Source organism: Mesoplodon densirostris, chromosome 2 (assembly GCF_025265405.1).
Source record: "Mesoplodon densirostris isolate mMesDen1 chromosome 2, mMesDen1 primary haplotype, whole genome shotgun sequence".
Lineage (NCBI taxonomy): Eukaryota > Metazoa > Chordata > Mammalia > Artiodactyla > Ziphiidae > Mesoplodon > Mesoplodon densirostris.
In genome coordinates, this window is record NC_082662.1 from 47661385 (window position 1) to 47683585 (window position 22201).

The 22201-nt window shown below is 37.5% G+C and overlaps 1 protein-coding gene across 4 annotated transcripts in view; it reads right to left on the bottom strand.

The window, feature by feature from the left end:
- USP24 (ubiquitin specific peptidase 24) overlaps positions 1 to 22201 on the bottom strand; it is a 154997-nt gene that overhangs the window by 64216 nt on the left and 68580 nt on the right. For all 4 annotated transcript variants that reach the window (XM_060089865.1, XM_060089864.1, XM_060089863.1 and 1 more), the window contains exons 17-28: positions 19655 to 19762; positions 18627 to 18776; positions 17859 to 17990; positions 17321 to 17432; positions 15760 to 15836; positions 14419 to 14559; positions 14195 to 14248; positions 13150 to 13265; positions 4324 to 4390; positions 4073 to 4183; positions 3238 to 3336; positions 2971 to 3144 (exon numbers count right to left, since the gene is read on the bottom strand). In XM_060089865.1, coding sequence (XP_059945848.1) covers positions 2971 to 3144; positions 3238 to 3336; positions 4073 to 4183; positions 4324 to 4390; positions 13150 to 13265; positions 14195 to 14248; positions 14419 to 14559; positions 15760 to 15836; positions 17321 to 17432; positions 17859 to 17990; positions 18627 to 18776; positions 19655 to 19762 — 1341 coding nt within the window. The remainder of the gene's footprint in view (positions 1 to 2970; positions 3145 to 3237; positions 3337 to 4072; positions 4184 to 4323; positions 4391 to 13149; positions 13266 to 14194; positions 14249 to 14418; positions 14560 to 15759; positions 15837 to 17320; positions 17433 to 17858; positions 17991 to 18626; positions 18777 to 19654; positions 19763 to 22201) is intronic.

The following is a 22201-nucleotide window of genomic DNA, read 5'->3' on the forward strand; positions in this document are numbered from 1 at the left end:
CATTGGAAGCTGATCATAGCTTGGCAGGAGCAAACAAGGCAGAGTGATTTAAAAGCAAATTCATTCAGAACTCTAATGCAAAACTGATGAATTCATAAAAGTGCTAACAAAAGATCAACATGTAAAAAAAATTAATTACATGGGACTGAGTGAACTGATGAGGATGATTATAATTTTTGTGACTTTCTGTTTGAATAATAATAAAAAAAATCCCACAAGGACTCAGAGGCAAAAAATATACAAATCAATTTTCACTGCAAAGTAAAGGAGCTGTTACAGTGGAGGATTACTGGACTGAATGTCAATATTATTACACAGTATGAGTGTGTTTCGTGTTTGGTAATTGCAATCATTGTTGCTTTTGTTGTGGTCATCCATTTACAATGCTTGGTGTCAGTTTATTTATCTCTTGTAAAAATAAAATACAGTGTGTGTGTGTGAGTTGTGAAAAGAAAAATAAATAACAGGAGTCAACCGTATTAAAAAAAAATTCAAAGTGATATATACAAACACACACACTCACACACAACCACATAGATATATATGTAATTTGAGAAAAAGAAGTTGGCCTGTTTTTTTCAAGGTGAAAAAAATGGATACAACTGTATAGAAGAGATTCAGATGTGATTAAAGTACTATGTTCTGGTATAAGAAATAAAAAAGCTAGACATCACTATAGAATATATTTATATTTGGGAAGGTTTTTAATAAATTCAGGATAAATATGAGATAGTTTAAAAATGTTAAACTCAAAGATGCTATGTATGTCATTTCTGTTGCTGATAAACTGTCATAATACTGCTCTGAGTATGATTTCGTTCTTAAATTCTCACTACATATAAGTATAGTTACTTTTTAAGAAATGGCACAATACTAACATTAACCCTGCAGGATTCTGTGGTATCTATAAGCAAGGCTATGCTCTCTAAGTTAAAGAGACAGCCATGCAAAGATCTTACATTTGTAATTAAATGAAAGGACTATACATAATAACTACGAAAAAAATTCCTCTCTGTCATTTAAATACCTTTATTTCACACGAGGGCTGGTATTATCTTACTTTCTCGACTATAAAAGCATAAAGAGCCGAATGGTCTTGTTAGTTTTGTACCCCTGGTGCTGAGCTCAGTTCCTGGCACAGAGAAGGTACAGAAAACCCTGATTCATAAAATCATTCAACAAATACTGATTACCTATTATGTTCTAGGCACTGTTTTAGGTGCTGGAAGTACAGCAGTGAGCAAAACAGACAAAGGTCTGCTCTCAAGGAGCTTAAATTTCACTGGGGGGAGAGAAAGAGACATTAAACAAGGTAAATAAAATATATAGTATGTTAGACAAAAATAAAGTACGGAAGGGAAATGAGACGTGCAGGAGTACCAATAGGTGGAAAGTTTAGACAGGACTGCCAAAGAAGGCTCACCAAGAAGGCAACATTTGAGTGAAGGCTGAAGGAAGTGAGGAAGAACCACATGGGTATCAGGAAAGAACATTACAAGCACAGAGAAGAGCAAGTGCACAGGGCCCACTATGTCTGAGGACCAACATGGAAGCCAGTGCAGCTGGAGTGGTGAGAGTGAGGGTGGGTCATGGGGGAACATCTCAGTGTGGGGGATAGACCAAGTAGGCCCTGAAGGTCCCAGTAAAGACTCTGGCCCTTACTCTGAGTGAGATGGGAGCCGCTGGAGAGTCTGAGCTGAGGAGTGGCATAATCTGACTCTGTTTAAAAAGATCATGGGCTGTTGGGTGCTACACAGAGAAGAGACTGAACTGGTATAGGGGCAGAAGCCCTGAGACCAGTTAGAGAACTACTGAAACCCTCCAGATGAGCAATGATGGCTGCTCGGATTGGTGTGGAAGCTGTGGAGGTAGAGAAAAGGAGCTAGATTCTAGATGAATTTTAAAGGTAGAGTCAAGGATTTGCTGATGGTTAGGGCTATGAGAGAAAGTAGGGACCCAAGGATTTTGGCATGAGCCACTAGAAGAATGAAATAGGCATTATCTGAAATACGGCAAGACTGGGATGAAGAGGTTTGGGTTAGGGGTTAGGGGTGAGGTGGTGGGAAAGGGGATATCAGGAGCTCAGTTTTGGATGTTAGGACTGGGATGTCTATCACACACTTAAGAGGAGATGCTGGTTAACTAGTTGGTTCCATGTACCTAGACTTCAAGCTGAAGATAAAAACTGGGGTGTTATCAATATACATACAATATATAACGCTTTGAAACTGGATGAGATTCCTAAGGGAATGAGCGTACACAGAGGAAAGGTCAAAGGACTGAGCCAGGGAACTTCTTTGTACACAGATCGGGGAGATGAAAAGGAGGCAGCAGAGGAGACCAAAGAGGGAGAAGCAGAGTGGGAGGGGGGAGCCAGGGGGGTTCTGACAGCCAAGGGGAAAAAGTATTTCAAGGGGAAGTGATCACATGGATCAACTCTGCTGAAATGCCAAGAAGATGAGGATTGATTGAGAGGTGGACTTGACAGATTACCTTGCAGAGTTTATTTTCGAGAGGGGTCAAGAGAGTATGGTAAAGAGAGCTTAGACAACCCTTTCAAGGAGCTCCGCTGATTTGGGAAGGAGAGAATGGGGACAGGAATTGAAGCTGAAACTGGGTGAAAAAAGGTTTTCTAAAAAGAGGGTAGAAATAGCACAGCATGTTTGAATGTTAAAGGGAATGACCCAGGAGAGGAAACTCAATGAATTAATGAGGAGAGATATATGAGAGGAGCAGCAAGCAGTGGCCAGGCAGAATCACTCAGACTCAGAAGATTCTGTGGTTCAGAAGACTGACAAATTGTGTATCTTCTTCTCCCAGCTGAATCCCAGCATTCCTCAGTGATACAGTTCTGAAGCGGCAGGACTTGTCTGAGAGAAAAGGACATAATCATGCAAATCTACATGGGCCGAAGGCAAAACTTAATGATGTTACGTTCTTGTTCTGAACTGGAATATCATCGCTCAATACCTGCTCCATGGCATATGATGAACTAAACACCCCACTGCTGCTGCTGCTGGAGCTGGTTGAGGAATCTGCGGAGCTCCCAGACGGGGTCCCACTGCCAGAAGTCTTTACTGTGAGGATTTGCTCATCAGAAAAGCCCAGCTGGTGGAGGAGCTTTTGATCTTTATTCACTGTCAGCTGTAAAAAGTGGTTTCTTAATTACTGAGAAGGAAAGGAGAGGAAAATACTGATATCAGACTAAAGTGCCACAAAATGTTTATTTACACCTACCAGACTATCATTTGTAAATATCTGTATACTATCCACTGGAGAACACAATTGCTTGGCTATCTTCCACCGGACACTCCCTATGGTTTCATTACTGTGAGCCTGTAAAATGAAATGAAACACTGTTCTGAGTAATTCACTTATTTATCAATTTAAACAACTATTAGTGAGCATCTGTTATGTACCGGGCACTGTTCCAGAACCTGGGAACACAGCAGAGAACCCAAAGTCAAGAATCCTGCCCTTGTGAGGCTTCCCTCCTGCAGTAATTAAATATTCTATTCCATACTCCATTCCCCAGCACGCAGGGAATGAAATCTCAAGTCCTTCTTCCACTGGAGTGTCTTCCACTCTTCCCCTTCTCACTGTGCTCTAGTCACACCAGCCACTTTCCTTGTCACTGAATAAATCAAACAAACTCCCACCTCAGGACCTTTGTACCTGCTGCTCCCTTTGTGTGGAATGCTCTTCCCCAGAAATGGCTAACTCTGTCACTTCATTCAAGTCTCTGTTCAAATGTGATCACCTCAGAGACCTTCCCTAACCGTTCTTTTCTAAAATATGTCATGTATACCCATCTTATCCTGCTGTCTTCTTTTTTAACCTTTATAACATTCATTATCACCTGATATTATGTATTTACTTATGAGTCTGCTTATATTATACCCTATCAGCTTCCTTTCATTTCAGGTCTTTATTCTAAATTTGTTTTCCAAACAGCTTTTAGAATAGTCATTCATGCAGCTAAATAAACAACAGTGTTCAATCTCAATCAACAGTGTTCTTATAAAATAACATGACAATATGGAAATGGCTTCAGAGCTTAATGTAAACCTACCTCTACAGTGAAGGTATCTTTGGTAGACTCATAAGTAACATTAAGAGTTAAAAGATGTCCATGGAATGAGGCACCATGAGGTAGAATAGTTCGGGGAACAGAGTAAAAATCCTTGAAAAAGATAGAGCAAGTCAAAAGATACAGCAAGTGGGATGCACAGCGCCACTGTTAAATGTCACAAAAATACACTCCTAACACATTGAGACTAATTATAGGATGATACAGTTGCTTTACAAAGAAGAGAGGCTTACCTCTATAGTGATCACATAGCGTTCTGCCAGAAGCAGCAATCTCTCAATTATTACAAGTTTAGTGGATCTATGAATTAAAAAAAAATTTTTTTTTTTAAATACTTGAAATGAACTGCTGACTTGAGCTCAATTTCAGTCTATTTCACCAAAACCACAATCACAATTAGCCCTCTCCGGTCAAAGACTGAAATCTGCAAAGACTAACTTCCTTTTCACTCAAGGGGAAGGTGGTTCAAGCAGGTCACAGCTGTCGCACACAGATGGAATATGGGGCAGAAGCCTGCCCCTCCCCACGTTTCCTTTCCTGTTCTTTTCTTTCTTCTTCTTTTTCTTTTTTTAAACAGCTGTCCCATAAATAGAGGACCTGGGTCTCCTCTGGGTCTGCAGGCTTATTTGTCTACCAATCCACCAAGAATGAACGATCAGTGAGTTTGAATCTCATAACCTTACAACTAAGATATGCCACATAATTCTGTAAACACACAGAATCTGACTTAAGTTCTGAACTGCCTGAAATTTAGAAGACAAATGCAAACCATTAAGTATGCCACAAATGAGAGCTGCTGTTTGTCTTACTTAGCCTAAGAATGAGGCAGAAGAAAAGGACGGAAAAAATTGTTCATCTGGTTTAAGTGACTAGTCTGTATAGTTAAAACATACAACGTAAGAATTTGTTATCCCAAGGGTTTTCAAAGTACTTAAGAAATCAACACACATCAAGAGACATAACCATCTCTGGAACAGAAAACACACAGCAAGGAACTGTGGCACTCTCACAGACTCTGAAAGTGAGACCTGAGACCTCTTTTGGTTAGACTTAAGCAATCTTATCATTTGAAATAACAGGACTCCAACATCCAGCAGCTTGTACAGTCACAGCTCCACACTTTATTAAACACTACATGTGTTAACACTAACAAATGAAAATCCAAGTGCCCTTAATTTAAATATTTACTATTCCAGAGAGTCTAAGTATTTTGTACAGGTGTATTTCTAAATCTGGAAAGTTTTCAGATTTTCTAACAATACGTATGCTGATTAGCAGTACTGGAAATTTCACTTTAAAAAGAGTTGGTTAAATGCATTTAACAGAGTTCTAAATTCTTTCAGTTTATGGGCAGAAACCAGAACTTGATATTCAGATGGAACATCTTGAGGAAATATTTAAGTGCTTAACAAGTGAACTGTTGAGTGAACTGTTTTATTTTGCCTCAATGATGAATTAGATCACAGACAGCATTGCAAACACTGTACAAATGAGAGAATAACTCCTCCTCCCATAAGTGGAACAATTAGGTCACTGAAAAGTTCTTTTAAGACTAGTGAATGAGATAAACTACATGTACTGGTTCAAAGGCAACTCTGAAATTACATATTCTTAGTAACTCTGTTTAGGGTTTATAATGAGAATATTTAAAAACTATCATGTGGTTTTGTTCTGTAATAGTCAAATATGAAATGATTCAGAATACAAAGCAGTTAGAAAAGACAAACAAAAAGCATGCTTATTTAAAGAAGCAGCAGTTTCGAAATCCCAATCCAATAGTTTATAAGTGCATTTCTAGCCTGGTTTGTCAGAAAAATGAATCGTTAAGGACCTAGGTCATAGATATAGACTACATTTTACAAACATGTAATTAGGAATTCTTTTTTTTTTTTTTTCACTTTTTTTTTTTAATTTTACAAATTTAATCAGTTATACATATACATATGTTCCCATATCCCCTCCCTTTTGCGTCTCACTCCCACCCTCCCTATCCCACCCCTCCAGGCGGTCACAAAGAACCGAGCTGATCTCCCTGTGCTATGCAGCTGCTTCCCACTAGCCATCTACCTTACGTTTGGTAGTGTATATATGTCCATGCCGCTCTTTCACTTTGTCACAGCTTACCCTTCCCCCTCCCCATATCCTCAAGTCCATGCTCTAGTAGGTCTGTGTCTTTATTCCTGTCTTACCCCTATGTTCTTGATGACATTTTTTTCTTAAATTCCATATATATGTGTCAGCATACAGTATTTGTCTTTCTCTTTCTGACTTACTTCACTCTGTATGACAGACTCTAGGTCCATCCACCTCATTACAAATAGCTCAATTTCATTTCTTTTTATGGCTGAGTAATATTCCATTGTATATATGTGCCACATCTTCTTTATCCATTCATCCGATGATGGACACTTAGGTTGTTTCCATCTCCGGGCTATTGTAAATAGGGCTGCTATGAACATTTTGGTACATGTCCCTTTTTGAATTATGGTTTTCTCAGGGTATATGCCCAGTAGTGGGATTGCTGGGTCATATGGTAGTTCTATTTGTAGTTTTTTAAGGAACCTCCATACCGTTCTCCATAGTGGCTGTACCAATTCACATTCCCACCAGCAGTGCAAGAGTGTTCCCTTTTTTCCACACCCTCTCCAGCATTTATTGTTTCTAGATTTTTTGATGATGGCCATTCTGACTGGTGTGAGATGATATCTCATTGTAGTTTTGATTTGCATTTCTCTAATGAGTAAAGATGTTGAGCATCCTTTCATGTGTTTGTTGGCTGTCTGTATATCTTCTGTGGAGAAATGTCTATTTAGGTCTTCTGCCCATTTTTGGATTGGGTTGTTTGTTTTTTTGCTATTGAGCTGCATGAGCTGCTTATAAATTTTGGAGATTAATCCTTTGTCAGTTGCTTCATTTGCAAATATTTTCTCCCATTCTGAGGGTTGTCTTTTCGTCTTGTTTATGGTTTCCTTTGCTGTGCAAAAGCTTTTAAGTTTCATTAGGTCCCATGTGTTTATTTTTGTCTTTATTTCCATTTCTCTAGGAGGTGGGTCAAAAAGGATCTTGCTGTGATTTATGTCATAGAGTGTTCTGCCTATGTTTTCCTCTAGGAGTTTGATAGTGTCTGGCCTTACATTTAGGTCTTTAATCCATTTTGAGCTTATTTTTGTGTATGGTGTTAGGGAGTGATCTAATCTCATACTTTTACATGTCCCTGTCCAGTTTTCCCAGCACCACTTATTGAAGAGACTGTCCTTTCTCCACTGTACATTCCTGCCTCCTTTATCAAAGATAAGGTGACCATATGTCCGTGAGTTTATCTCTGGGCTTTCTATCCTGTTCCATTGATCTATCTTTCTGTTTTTGTGCCAGTACCATACTGTCTTGATTACTGTAGCTTTGTAGTATAGTCTGAAGTCAGGGAGCCTGATTCCTCCAGCTCCGTTTTTCGTTCTCAAGATTGCTTTGGCTATTCGGGGTCTTTTGTGTTTCCATACAAATTGTGAAATTTTTTGTTCTAGTTCTGTGAAAAATGCCATTGGTAGTTTGATAGGTATTGCATTGAATCTGTAGATTGCTTTGGGTAGTAGAGTCATTTTCACAATGTGGATTCTTCCAATCCAAGAACATGGTACATCTCTCCATCTATTTGTATCATCTTTAATTTCTTTCATCAGTGTCTTATAATTTTCTGCATACAGGTCTTTTGTCTCCTTAGGTAGGTTTATTCCTAGATATTTTATTCTTTTTGTTGCAATGGTAAATGGGAGTGTTTCCTTGATTTCACTTTCAGATTTTTCATCATTAGTATATAGGAATGCCAGAGATTTCTGTGCATTAATTTTGTATCCTGCAACTTTACCAAATTCATTGATTAGCTCTAGTAGTTTTCTGGTAGCATCTTTAGGATTCTCTATGTATAGTATCATGTCATCTGCAAACAGTGACAGCTTTACTTCTTCTTTTCCCATTTGGATTCCTTTTATTTCCTTTTCTTCTCTGATTGCTGTGGCTAAAACTTCCAAAACTATGTTGAATAAGAGTGGTGAGAGTGGGCAACCTTGTCTTGTTCCTGATCTTAGTGGAAATGGTTTCAGTTTTTCACCATTGAGGACGATGCTGGCTGTGGGTTTGTCATATATGGCCTTTATTATGTTGAGGAAAGTTCCCTCTATGCCTACTTTCTGCAGGGTTTTTATCATAAATGGGTGTTGAATTTTGTCGAAAGCTTTCTCTGCATCTATTGAGATGATCATATGGTTTTTCTCCTTCAGTTTGTTAATATGGTGTATCACATTGATTGATTTGCGTATATTGAAGAATCCTTGCATTCCTGGAATAAACCCCACTTGATCATGGTGTATGATCCTTTTAATGTGCTGTTGGATTCTGTTTGCTAGTATTTTGTTGAGGATTTTTGCATCTATGTTCATCAGTGATATTGGCCTGTAGTTTTCTTTCTTTGTGACATCCTTGTCTGGTTTTGGTATCAAGGTGATGGTGGCCTCGTAGAATGAGTTTGGGAGTGTTCCTCCCTCTGCTATATTTTGGAAGAGTTTGAGAAGGATAGGTGTTAGCTCTTCTCTAAATGCTTGATAGAATTCGCCTGTGAAGCCATCTGGTCCTGGGCTTTTGTTTGTTGGAAGATTTTTAATCACAGTTTCAATTTCAGTGCTTGTGATTGGTCTGTTCATATTTTCTATTTCTTCCTGATTCAGTCTTGGCAGGTTGTGCATTTCTAAGAATTTGTCCATTTCTTCCAGGTTGTCCATTTTATTGGCATAGAGTTGCTTTTAGTAATCTCTCATGATCTTTTGTATTTCTGCAGTGTCAGTTGTTACTTCTCCTTTTTCATTTCTAATTCTATTGATTTGAGTCTTCTCCCTTTTTTTCTTGATGAGTCTGGCTAATGGTTTATCAATTTTGTTTATCTTCTCAAAGAACCAGCTTTTAGTTTTATTGATCTTTGCTATCGTTTCCTTCATTTCTTTTTCATTTATTTCTGATCTGATTTTTATGATTTCTTTCCTTCTGCTAACTTTGGGATGTTTTTCTTCTTCTTTCTCTAATTGCTTTAGGTGCAAGGTTAGGTTGTTTATTCGAGATATTTCCTGTTTCTTAAGGTGGGATTTTATTGCCATAAACTTCCCTCTTAGAACTGCTTTTGCTGCATCCCATAGGTTTTGGGTCGTCGTGTCTCCATTGTCATTTGTTTCTAGGTATTTTTTAATTTCCTCTTTGATTTCTTCAGTGATCACTTCGTTATTAAGTAGTGTATTGTTTAGCCTCCATGTGTTTGTATGTTTTACAGCTCTTTTCCTGTAATTGATATCTAGTCTCATAGCATTGTGGTCGGAAAAGATACCTGATACAATTTCAATTTTCTTAAATTTACCAAGGCTTGATTTGTGACCCAAGATATGATCTATCCTGGAGAATGTTCCATGAGCACTTGAGAAAAATGTGTATTCTGTTGTTTTTGGATGGAATGTCCTATAAATATCAATTAAGTCCATCTTGTTTAATGTATCATTTAAAGCTTGGGTTTCCTTATTTATTTTCATTTTGGATGACCTGTCCATTGGTGAAAGTGGGGTGTTAAAGTCCCCTACTATGATTGTGTTACTGTCGATTTCTCCTTTTATGGCTGTTAATATTTCCCTTATGTATTGAGGTGCTCCTATGTTTGGTGCATAAATATTTACAATTGTTATATCTTCTTCTTGGATTGATCCCTTGATCATTATGTAGTGTCCTTCTTTGTCTCTTCTAGTAGTCTTTATTTTAAAGTCTATTTTGTCTGATATGAGAATTGCTACTCCAGCTTTCTTTTGGTTTCCATTTGCATGGAATATCTTTTTCCATCCCCTTACTTTCAGTCTGTATGTGTCTCTAGGTCTGAAGTGGGTCTCTTGTAGACAGCATATATATGGGTCTTGTTTTTGTATCCATTCAGCCAGTCTGTGTCTTTTGGTGGGAGCATTTAGTCCATTTACATTTAAGGTAATTATTGATATGTATGTTCCTATTCCCATTTTCTTAATTGATTTGGGTTCGTTATTGTAGTTCTTTTCCTTGTGTTGTGTTTCTTGCCTAGAGAAGTTCCTTTAGCATTTGTTGTAAAGCTGGTTTGGTGGTGCTGAACTCTCTCAGCTTTTGCTTGTCTGTAAAGGTTTTAATTTCTCCATCAAATCTGAATGAGATCCTTGCTGGGTAGAGTAATCTTGGTTGCAGGTTTTTCTCCTTCATCACTTTAAGTATGTCCTGCCACTCCCTTCTGGCTTGTAGAGTTTCTGCTGAGAGATCAGCTGTTATCCTGATGGGGATTCCCTTGTGTGTTATTTGTTGTTTTTGCCTTGCTGCTTTTAATATGATTTCTTTGTGTTTAATTTTTGACAGTTTGATTAATATGTGTCTTGGTGTATTTCTCCTTGGATTTATTCTGTATGGGACTCTCTGTGCCTCCTGGACTTGATTAACTATTTCCTTTCCCATATTAGGGAATTTTTCAACTATAATCTCTTCAAATATTTTCTCAGTCCCTTTCTTTTTCTCTTCTTCTTCTGGAACCCCTATAATTCGAATGTTGGTGCGTTTAATGTTGTCCCAGAGGTCTCTGAGACTGTCCTCTGTTCTTTTCATTCTTTTTTCTTTATTTTGCTGTGCAGCAGTTATTTCCACTATTTTATCTTCCACCTCACTTATCCGTTCTTCTGCCTCAGTTATTCTGCTATTGATCCCATCTAGAGTATTTTTTATTTCATTTATTGTGTTTTTAATCGATGCTTGATTCGTCTTTAGTTCTTCTAGGTCCTTGTTAACTGTTTCTTGCATTTTGTCGATTCTATTTCCAAGATTTTGGATCATCTTTACCATCATTATTCTGAATTCTTTTTCAGATAGACTGCCTATTACCTCTTCATTTGTTAGGTCTGGTGGGTTTTTATCTTGCTCCTTCTCCTGCTGTGTGTTTTTCTGTCTTCTCATTTTGCTTATGTTACTGTGTTTGGGGTCTCTTTTTTGCAGGCTGCAGGTTCGTAGTTCCCGTTGTTTTTGGTGTCTGTCCCCAGTGGCTAAGGTTGGTTTAGTGCGCTGTGTAGGCTTCTTGGTGGAGGGGACTACTGCCTGTGTTCTGGTGGATGAGGCTGGATCTTGTCTTTCTGGTGGGCAGGTCCACGTCTGGTGGTGTGTTTTGGGGTGTTTGCGGACTTTTTATGATTTGAGGCAGCCTCTCTGCTAATGGGTGGCGTTGTGTTCCTGTCTTGCTAGTTGTTTGGCATAGGGTGTCCAGCACTGTAGCTTGCTGGTCGTTGAGTGAAGCTGGGTGCTGGTGTTGAGATGGAGATCTCTGGAAGATTTTCGCCGTTTGATATTATGTGGAGCTGGGAGGTCTCTTGTGGACCAGTGTCCTGAAGTTGGCTCTCCCACCTCAGAGGCACAGCACTGACTCCTGGCTCCTCAATTTGGGATGATTTGTTGTCTATTCATGTATTCCACAGATGCAGGGTACATGAAGTTGATTGTGGAGCTTTAATCCGCTGCTTCTGAGGCTGCTGGGAGAGGTTTCCCTTTCTCTTCTTTGTTCTCACAGCTCCTGGGTCTCAGCTTTGGATTTGGCCCCGCCTCTGCGTGTAGGTCGCCGGAGGGCGTCTGTTCTTCGCTCAGACAGGACAGGGTTAAAGGAGCAGCCTCTTCGGGGACTCTGGCTCACTCAGGCCGGGCGGGAGGGAGGGGCACGGAGTGCGGGGTGAGCCTGCAGCGGCAGAGGTCGGCGTGACGTTGCACCAGCCCGAGGCGCGCCGTGCGTTCTCCCAGGGAAGCCGCCCCTGGATCCCGGGACCCCGGCAGTGGCAGGCTGCACAGGCTCCCGGAAGGGCGGTGTGGACAGTGACCTGCACCCGCACACAGGCTTCTTGGCGGCCTAGGAATTCTTAATGAAAGTCTATTTGAGATACACTTCCAAGAATGTGGGAATGCAAAAGTCACGTTAGTGTTCTTATCATGAGTTGAATCTATAATCACTTTCTGTCATTTAAAAAAGAGGTCCAAGAGGGTTGAGTTCTATTGGCTTCTTTCATATTAATAATGTATCACTACACGGTACTCAGCTCATTTAAAAAAAGAAGATAAAGAAGAAGAATGTGAGCAAGGATATTGCCTTGACTCTTCTTCTAAAGGATGGCTTTAAAAAGAAACAAATATCCCCAACTGTGAATAAAGAGAAATAAATAAATACATACATACATAAACACATAAAGTGATTCCAGGAGTTGAAAAAGACTTTATGAGCACCAATCACTAGAGGGCAGCAGAGTAAGGCATAGAGAGGGAGCCCTTCTCTGAGCGCCTGCCAAGGTTTCCTGAGCATCACTGACTGGGGGATGCTTACCAGTAATGAAAGGCACATAAAACCCCACAAAAGTATTTTAGTTACTTCAATCTAATGTTTCTAAATACTCATCTATTCTCCTTACTATATCAAAGACCTATAACACTGAACTCAGATTTCACCGACAACATATGAAAATACTCAACACAGCAATGTGATTAAGAGATGTCAGTTCAAAGTTTTAACACAAATATTTGGGGCTCAAGTTCTTCTTAAAAATTATTTTGAAAAATGATTTTAAGTAAAACATTTTAACTATGATTATATCAAAATGTACAATATTAATCAATCATCATATTCCACTTCATTTTGCTTATGCTATTTGGTGCCCTGGATTTGACTATTCAATGAGAAAAGTTATAAGAGGTCTAAGTAAATATTTCAAACTTGAAAAAAATTACTCTTCATACAATGAATATATCTTGACTCCATCACAGAGGAGGCTACTCGTGTTACACACAGTAAAAGTAAAATGAATCAAATAAAATACGTGATGGGGAATATACAATTTCCCAGGATATGACAGTTTGAAAAAGATATGAAATAAAATGAGGAAATGAACAATTAACTGAGATATCTCCAAAGGAAAGAAAAGATTCCAATTATTTTTTTTTTAAGCTGATCTACATTTAGGTGTTGCATATTCGCTGTAACTTCTGCAATCACTTACCTGTATGGAGACTGGACTGACGTGGCTACAGTTGGCATGGCAGTTGCTGTAAGCATCTTTGTTGCTCTGGTCACAGCATGTGTCAGAGTGGGGCCACCAAGTGCTGAACTGGCTGCCTACGAAATAGAAAATCATCTCTCTACATCAGGGTTTCTCAACCTCAGCTCTACTGACATTTTGGGCTGGAAACTTTTTTTTATTGTGGAAGACTGTCGGGGACATTGCAGGATGTTCAGTGGCATCCCTGACTTCTATTCACCACTCACCTACCACTAGGTGCCAATAGGACCCCTCTAGTTGTGACAACCAAAACGTTCTTCAGACATTGCCAAATGTCCCCTGGGAGGTAAAATAACCTCCAACTGAGAACTACCATTCTACATGTGTTAATACTTACATGGCACCTCATTTAGGGATACCTGAATACTTTAAATGTTTTTATGATGGCATATTTGGATGGAAGTCACAACTTGGGAACTCCTTCCTGTACAGATTCATCACCAGCACATATTCATCATCAGAAAGTTTAAATTATTGAGACAGTATTACACTGCAGGCTTCTAGTGGACAAAGACACCCAACACTACCCACTACTGAGTGTGCTGCTATGGCCTTTAATAGCATTTATGATATAAACAAAGTGACACATGGGGAAGGATGGGAAAAGAAGCAAGTGCTTGTATAAAATTTCTGGACAGAAAAAGGAGAAAAAGAATCTATCAGAAATGTGAAAAGTACAGTAGACCTATTTTCTGAAGACAGTTTCTATACCCCCAAAAGGGGGTGGGGTGGGGTGGGTGGGTGGAGCAAGGAAAAGGGATGGGGAGGGAGAAGGATTTCCTGTAAAATACACTTCTACATTGTGGGCATTAGGGCAAATGCCTGTTCCCTATGTCCACAATACGGTACTGCTAGCAAATTCTTCCAGTAGGATCCAGCTACAAATATCAACATTATACACGATCTCAAAACACAACATTATAAAAGGAAAAAAAAACCGAAAGCATTTATTTCAAAAACAGGTTAAATAAAATTTGCTACTCACTTCTAATCTTGTGTAGCAATCAGCAATGAATTTCTTATGTAATGATACAGAATCCTAAAAGTAAGAGGTATATGGAAATTAAAATTAGTCTAGCATTTAGTTGTAATCATTATTAATGATAAAATGTCAAAATAAAGAAGCCCGACTTTCAGGCATGCCAACTTAGCAATTAAAAATATATTATTTTCTGCTTTTTTGTGTACCTTCTTTCCTTAAATACCCACCTTCTTTAACCTAGGATTTAGATTAATGTAACTGTAGTTTATGATTAACTGAATAGCTTCATTAGCAATTTCTTCATCAGGTGATTCCATGGCTATTTTCCAAATGAAATCCATTCCTATCAATTCCAGCTTTTCTACATACTGTTCAAAAGAAAGAAAAGTATACAGCACACCAAGGTCACAAAATTAGTTATTTTCTGCTACACTGTAACTCCACACCTCTTCAAGTTCAAAATGAATTAAGGCTGCAAAAACCAAGCTACATATGAGAACATCATTATACTGATATGGAACTTTAAAACAAGAAACGACCAACAACAGAAACACTGGGCAACTTCCATGGAACCAAGACAGATATGGAGATTTTTCTCCAGACATTCCTAAACCTAAGCTAGAACTCTACCCAAATGGGCTACTAAAGCAGAAACAAAACAGGAATAATATGGGCGCCCTCTTCATGAGCTTTTCTTCAAAGGAAAGAGAGTTAGGTTAGAGGTAGTTACTATCCTTGGGGCTCAATCTGGTCTTCTCAGAGCTCAGTTAGAAAGGGCAGGATCCAGGCCTTACAAGATCTTGTTAAAATTCTTACCACCTAGGAAGTCAGGTCATGAATGAAACAGACTTGGAAAAAGAGTTATTTTTTGTCTTTCTTTTTTAAGGTGCTCACGTAAATATAAACATAAGCTGTATACATTCTACAGGTCCTCATTTTCCTGCTTCCTTGTCTGTTCTTAAAAACTTCCCCCCAGGGCTTCCCTGGTGGTGCAGTGGTTGAGAGTCCGCCTGCTGATGCAGGGGACACGGGTTCGTGCCCCGGTCAGGGAAGATCCCACATGCTGCAGAGCGGCTGGGCCCGTGAGCCATGGCTGCTGAGCCTGCGTGTCCAGAGCCTGTGCTCCGCAATGGGAGAGGCCACAACAGTGAGAGGCCCGTGTACCGCAAAAAAAAAAAAAAAAAATTTCCCCCCAAATCCTTGCCCCTGTGATCCCAGAATTGAAGATTTTGGTATTTTTTCAGGTACACGTGAATTGCTAGATCTGAGAGGTTGGAAGCTTGGCTGGAACTATCCCTACTCCACGTTCACCCAGCCACAGGAGGCCGCTGGCTGCCCCAGATCAGCAAGAAGCAAAGAGGGGTCTGAGAAGTCACCTGTGCGGGAAACGCAGCCTCCTCACACTCTAAGAGAAGCGCCCTCGTCCATGCAGAAGCCTGCAGTCAAGGAGGCGCCCATTCTTTCTAAAAAAACCTCATGTTTTCTCTCAATTATAACACAGGTTTAGCTGAATGTCAAGTTTTACTAGATTTTCCGAATTTTCTAGATTTGAAAACAATGTTACTCACCAATTGAGCTCCTTGTCTTTTCAATCGATGATCACAGAGATTCACATTTTCAAAAAAAGTCTTAAATAAGTTAAAACCTGAAATTATAGAATATCATATAAATTCATGCACTCTAGGTACCACAGATAATCAATGAAAAGACAAAGTACATCAAGAGCTAAAACTATAAAACTCTTAGGACAAAACATGGGCACAAATCTCCAAGACCTTGAATTAGGCAATCGTCTCTTAGATATGGTATCAAAAGCACGAGCAACAACAATGACAAAAAAATAAATAAACTTCATCAAAACTAAAAGCTTTTGTGCTTCAAAGGACTACCAAGAGAGTGAAAAGCCAACCCACAGGACAAAATATTTGTAAATCACATATCTGATAAGGAGTGAATATGCAGAATATATAAACAACACAACTCAAAAATAAAAGGGCAAATAACCCAATTTAAAAATGAGAAAAAGATTTTTATAGACATTTCTCCAAAGATGATATATAAATGACCAATAAGCCCATGAATGGATGCTCATGATCCTTAGTCATCACGGAAATGTAAATCAAGCCACGAGATACCATGTCACAACCACTAGAATGGCTAAAATAAAAAAAAAAGTTTATAATAATTATTAGAGAAGATGTGAAGAAATCAGACCCTCATATACTGCTGGTGTGATTATAAAATGCTGCAGCCACTTTGCAAAACAGATTGACAGTTCCTCAAATGTCAATTATATGATACAGCAATTTCACTCCTAGGAATATAAAAACTTGTATATGAACCTTTACAGCAGCATTATTGATAATAACCAAAAGTGGTGACAACCCAAATGACCATCAACTGATGAATGGATAAACAAAATGTGTTACAGCCATACAATGAAATATTACTCAGCCATAAAATGGAAAGAAGTTCTGGTACGTGCTAAAACCTGGGTGAACCCTGAAAACATTATGTCTCAGCGTGATAAAAGAAGCCAAATATTCATACAAAAGGTGACATATTATATGGTTCCATTTATATAAAATGTTCAGATTAGAATAATCTATAAGGACAGAAAGTAGACGAGAGATCAGGGAAAGGGGAGAATGGATAGTGACTGTTACATGATTTCTTTCTGGGGTGATGAAGATATCCTGAGATTAAAAACGGTGAAGGTTGAACAACTTTGTGAATATACGAAAAGCACTTATTGTACACCTTAAAAAAGTAAATTTTATAGCATGTAAAATACGTATCAATAAAAAACCTCAATTAAAAGATACAACTGAAAAGAGGATTTCTATACTTTGACAAATCTTCACCTTAAATGAATCCTTTTTGTACTAAGTAATTTCATGAAAAGACAGCTTGACATTTAGCCTATATAATTTAAAAATACCATTCATGTAAAAAGAAATTTATCTGTGTATATAAATATATGTATATATAGGTGTGTCTTTATATGCATAAGGCGAAGTCCAGAAGGATATCCCAAACTGGTTAGCTGCTTCTGAGAGTGCGCTGAGAGGAAAAGTATAAAATTCTTACTTTAAAGAACTGAAAAATGATTTTAAGTTTCTTCCCTACCATTCATGGTGATTTCATACGACTCCAATTTAAGAATCTTCTCCTTGAAGAGCTGCTGCTGAACATCACTCTCAAGATCATGCTGCCCTTTTGTAAACCATTCAAAACACATCTGCAGATCAAGACAAATATCACCCTGTAACTAAAATCCATTTAAGGCAAATACATATTCCAAACTGGGAGAGCAAAGATAAATTATTTTTAATTCTTTAGAAATTTATATTGCCTTAATACCACTCAAAACTGAAATGGTTCTAACTCTGGAACTAAATAAAGCAGTTAATTACTGCAATCTTCCCTCTAGATAATGAAAATATAAATTCATGCTTTTCACTGAATTGTTACACTTTGGTTTTACCACCAACATTTATTCAACACTTATAGTTCCTAGCCTATTAGTATAAATGTATGCTTAGTAAATTGAGAAGTGTTTAGAATTGAAGATGTGAGACACACACAAAAATGTGAGATAGACACAAAAAAGTGAAATACTATTAAGTCCCACTGCTGTCTTACTTCATCCACAATATCTTCTTACCTCTCTATCTAATTCACAAACATCCTGGCCAGTCACAAGACACTCCCAGATTTCCTTGGCACGATTCCAACCCAGATACAGAGTAGCTTCTTGCAAGAAAAATGCCAGAAATTTTAGATGGGCCTCTAAATACTGGAAAAAGAAATAATGCCAATTAGTTAACTCCAGGCATTCATATGTAAAAGAAAAATTAAAAAAACAAAAAAACTCTGAAATTAAAAAAATAGTTTTACCTAATGCTTTTTCATATAACTTAGGGTAAAGTAAATGTGAGAAATCTGTTGACAATACAATGTAACAGAAACTACTTGAACTCTAACACAAACTCAGTTGACTTTAGATGCCAAAAAAATACAATTTTGGCAATCTCAGAGTAAAACACCACAACACAACTGGTAAGTTAAAGTATTTTTCTATTTTTTTAAAAACAATATTACTAACCACTAGATTTGAAAAACAAAAGCCATTAGCCACAGAACTAACAGTTATTATTTCTGATCAAAGACAAAGAAAAGATGTTTATTTTTATTACCAGATCATATGCAGTTATCTTGGGTGATTTACTGAAAGATTTACCCACAAATATCAATTTTCTGAACTTTTATTTTGAGGTGATTATAGTCAAGATACAAAAATGTTCCATTATGACAAAGACACCTCATGCTACCTCTTTAGAGTTACTCCCAATAAATATTATTTTTATAGTTCAAGTGCAAAAAGGCCAAATGAATGCTGTAAATCATGAAACAAAAGCACAATGCCAGATACCTCCCGATAAGTGTATCGGCCATCCACTAGTGTTGAACCAGTTAAGCCTCCAGGTCCAGCCACGGCTGCTGCAAGCCGATGACAAGCTATCAAACTTCCTGTTACCAATTTCACTATTTCAAAATTTTTCTTCAAGTCTTGAATAATGCTCTTAGCGAAAACAACAAAAAGAAAAATGGTATGAGAATGTGCAGTTATTTTGTCAGTTTAATACAAGCTTCTATTTTAGCACGTAGTTGAGGAATAGCAAACACAGAAAGTTTTTCACTCATATTTCCTACATAAAAGTAAATAAAATCAATCTGGTATGTACATTTACTAGGAAATTACTATAGAATTAATGAACTTCCCTGGTAAATTTCTGCTTCTAAGAGGGATTCTTTAAAAAAAAAAAAAGTCTTTCAAAAGAACTATTTCAGGGCTTCCCTGGTGGCGCAGTGGTTGAGAGTCCGCCTGCCGATGCAGGGGACACGGGTTCGTGCCCCGATCCCGGAAGATCCCACATGCCGCGGAGCGGCTGGGCCCGCGAGCCATGGCCGCGGAGCCTGTGTGTCCGGAGCCTGTGCTCCGCAACGGGAGAGGCCACAGCAGTGAGAGGCCCGCGTACAGAAAAAAAAAAAAAGAACTATTTCACTTCTTGCATACTTTTCCAGATCTTTCTTCCCAAGTCTATTACACTGAGGAAGCTCTAGCTCCTTAAGCAAACTAATGTTTTCACAATATAAAATAAGTCTTTGAATCTTTTCAAACAAATTTCTAAAATACCATTAACTTTTAAACATTGGCTTACTTTGTAAATTAAGGAAATAAAAAATAAATGAGTTAGGGATATATCAAAAGAAAAGCTCCATAGAAATGAAAGCAGAATGATGTTTAAATTCAAGATTATTAAGTAATATAAATGAATTACATTAATAACCATTAAACTGTAATATAGTCACTACAAAACTCAGCAATCTTTTGATGTTTGTTATTATAAAAGGTTATGCAAGTAATTGTATAATAATCAAATATAACTATACTCTTACCTTGTCTTGCTTTTGATAGGTTTGTTTTATGAATGAGCGGGTGATTTCATGTAGCTGACGCAAAGCTGGTACTACCCATACAAACTGGGGATTATTAAGTTGAGATGACTAGAGTTAAAAAGAAGTTACATTAGTTAAATTTAGAAATAGCAGATTAAATTTATTAGCTATAAAAAATTTCCAAGTCAATTAGGTTTTATTGTTACACATTCTATTATTTTTCTCTTCACATCGCTCATTTATAGTTTATCTCCATGCACTCATAATTCAGTCTTCAACTTCTTATTCTGCATGCAATCCTAAAGCCAAGAACTGCAAACAGGAGTGGATGTGAAGTGATAGTAAATGTATAGGGGTACATCAGCAAAAAACAGACGACAAGGAATTAGCAACTTCAGAGGATAGATTAAGTAGCACAGGCTGCTAGGATATTGTTGATGTAATAAAATAAATTGATGGCAAAAGCTTAACTTGGATAATACTGAACTGGCTGATAAGTAAAATGGTATAAAAATATGGTTTTCTACAATTACATGATTAAGATACCAATGATATGATCAAGATACCAATGATTTGATCAAGATACTAATAGTGGTCTAAATATTAAAGAAAATATCCATGGTCTACTTATATTTCCTAGTTAAAACAATTTTATGAGAGAATTCTACTTTTATTAATTATTACAGCCACTTCACACTTATACTTTATATTTTTCAAAACACTTTCAAATATGTTATTTCTGAAACTGGTACATGACAATCCAGATCTTCAAGTACATATCTGAAAAGTCTGATGTTCATGTGATACTCTTTAAAAAGAGAATTGCTTTTGAATAAATAGCATCTTTCAAACTATGAGACTTCATTATAAAGGTTGTAGGAATGTCAGATTAAACACTATCGATCAATTGATAAGTAACTCTCTAAAAAACTGAGTAACAGTTTAAGTCCTTAGCTTTTACTTTAAAAACTGTATTATTTTTTTAAAGCCTTGCTTCTTTAAGTCTTTCTGTAAGATGAAGATGCCTATGGGGCAGAAAACTACTTTTGATGTCATTTGCAGAAAAATATCATACTACTAAATACGTAAATGTGAGAGAGCTACTGCCTAAATAATACTGGCTTTCCTAGAGATTAGCCAATCAATCAGCAAATACCGTATTTCCTGGATTCTAAGATATAGGTTTTATAAATTTTAACATTTCTGAAATGGACACTTCTTACACTTGTATCAAAGAAACTTACCAGCCACTAGGCATAGAAGTAAGTTTAGATATACCTGTCCTTATGTGAGTATGTGCAAACTTAGCTGTTTACAAAAGGTATCTGTTCATCTACCCATCATTTCTGCTGTTACGTGGCATAGTTTAGCACCAAACAAGGATGGCTTTTTAACTTAAATGTAGATCACTGATTTGTTTCTTGAATGCTATCAAAAAGATTACACTATGATATAGCACTGACTAGCCTGTCGTGTCCATCAATTCAATTAAAAGCAAAGAATAACTGCCAGTGGTCTCGGACTAAAGTGTTTTTCAGAGCCAGGAGAATTTGGTGTGACAGACTCATACCCTGTGAAGGGCTATATCACTTGGCATTAAACGTCTCTCTGTCCAAAGCTGCACCTTGATTCAAGAGAAACTGTTTAACTTGTAGTATATACAACTTAATGAAAGAAGAAAGCAGCTTGAGTTTTACAAAAAAAGGACACAAAACTCCATATTCTTCAACATGCCTCAAAATTCTACAATCTTAAAGATTTCAAAGAAGTCCAAAACACTACACTAGATAATGAAAAGCGGTGTGCCACAGTGAGGCTGTACATACTGGATTAAACCTGTGATGCATGTTGCAACACTGGCATCTTAGAATCAGAGAAATAAGGTATGTATTAAAGGCCAACTACTTGCAAGACTAGCTAGAGTATTTCTGCTAGGACATGAAAGTTGCAAAATGACAGAGATTAAAATTCTAAGGCTTACGTCCGAACTCATACCTTCCAAAAGGATTACAAACATTAGGATATAAATATAGACCCTTTAGTAAATAATCAGGTATATTAAAAAGTATCATTATGACCAATTAAGTCAATTATGGTTAGATTATTTTTTTAACATTGAAAATTACCCTTTAGAATCTAAAAAGTATTTCTGATATAGCCTTTCTACAGTTTAGCAAACAAGACAGATGTTATTTATTCCATCCTATCTATAATATTATGTTGCTATGTTATAAGAAAAATTTAAATTACTCTTCTCCATTTCTAAAAGGGGCAGAAGACTATGGTGAACAATTAAAACAAACATATCTGACAATGTCTGATAATGAAGCTGAGGTTTCATAAGTAGGAGTTAATGGTGTATCCAAATTAGACTCCTAATGTTAGATGAAGCCGTAGAGGTCAACTAGTTTAGCCTGCAAACCTGTGCCTAAACTTTCCTTATTCATTTTTGTTACAAAACTTGTCTTCTAGTGTTTCCAGTGATGAGGAACTCAGGAGGCAGTGCATTCTGTGTCAGACTGTTTTCATAGGAAGTTCATTGCTCTA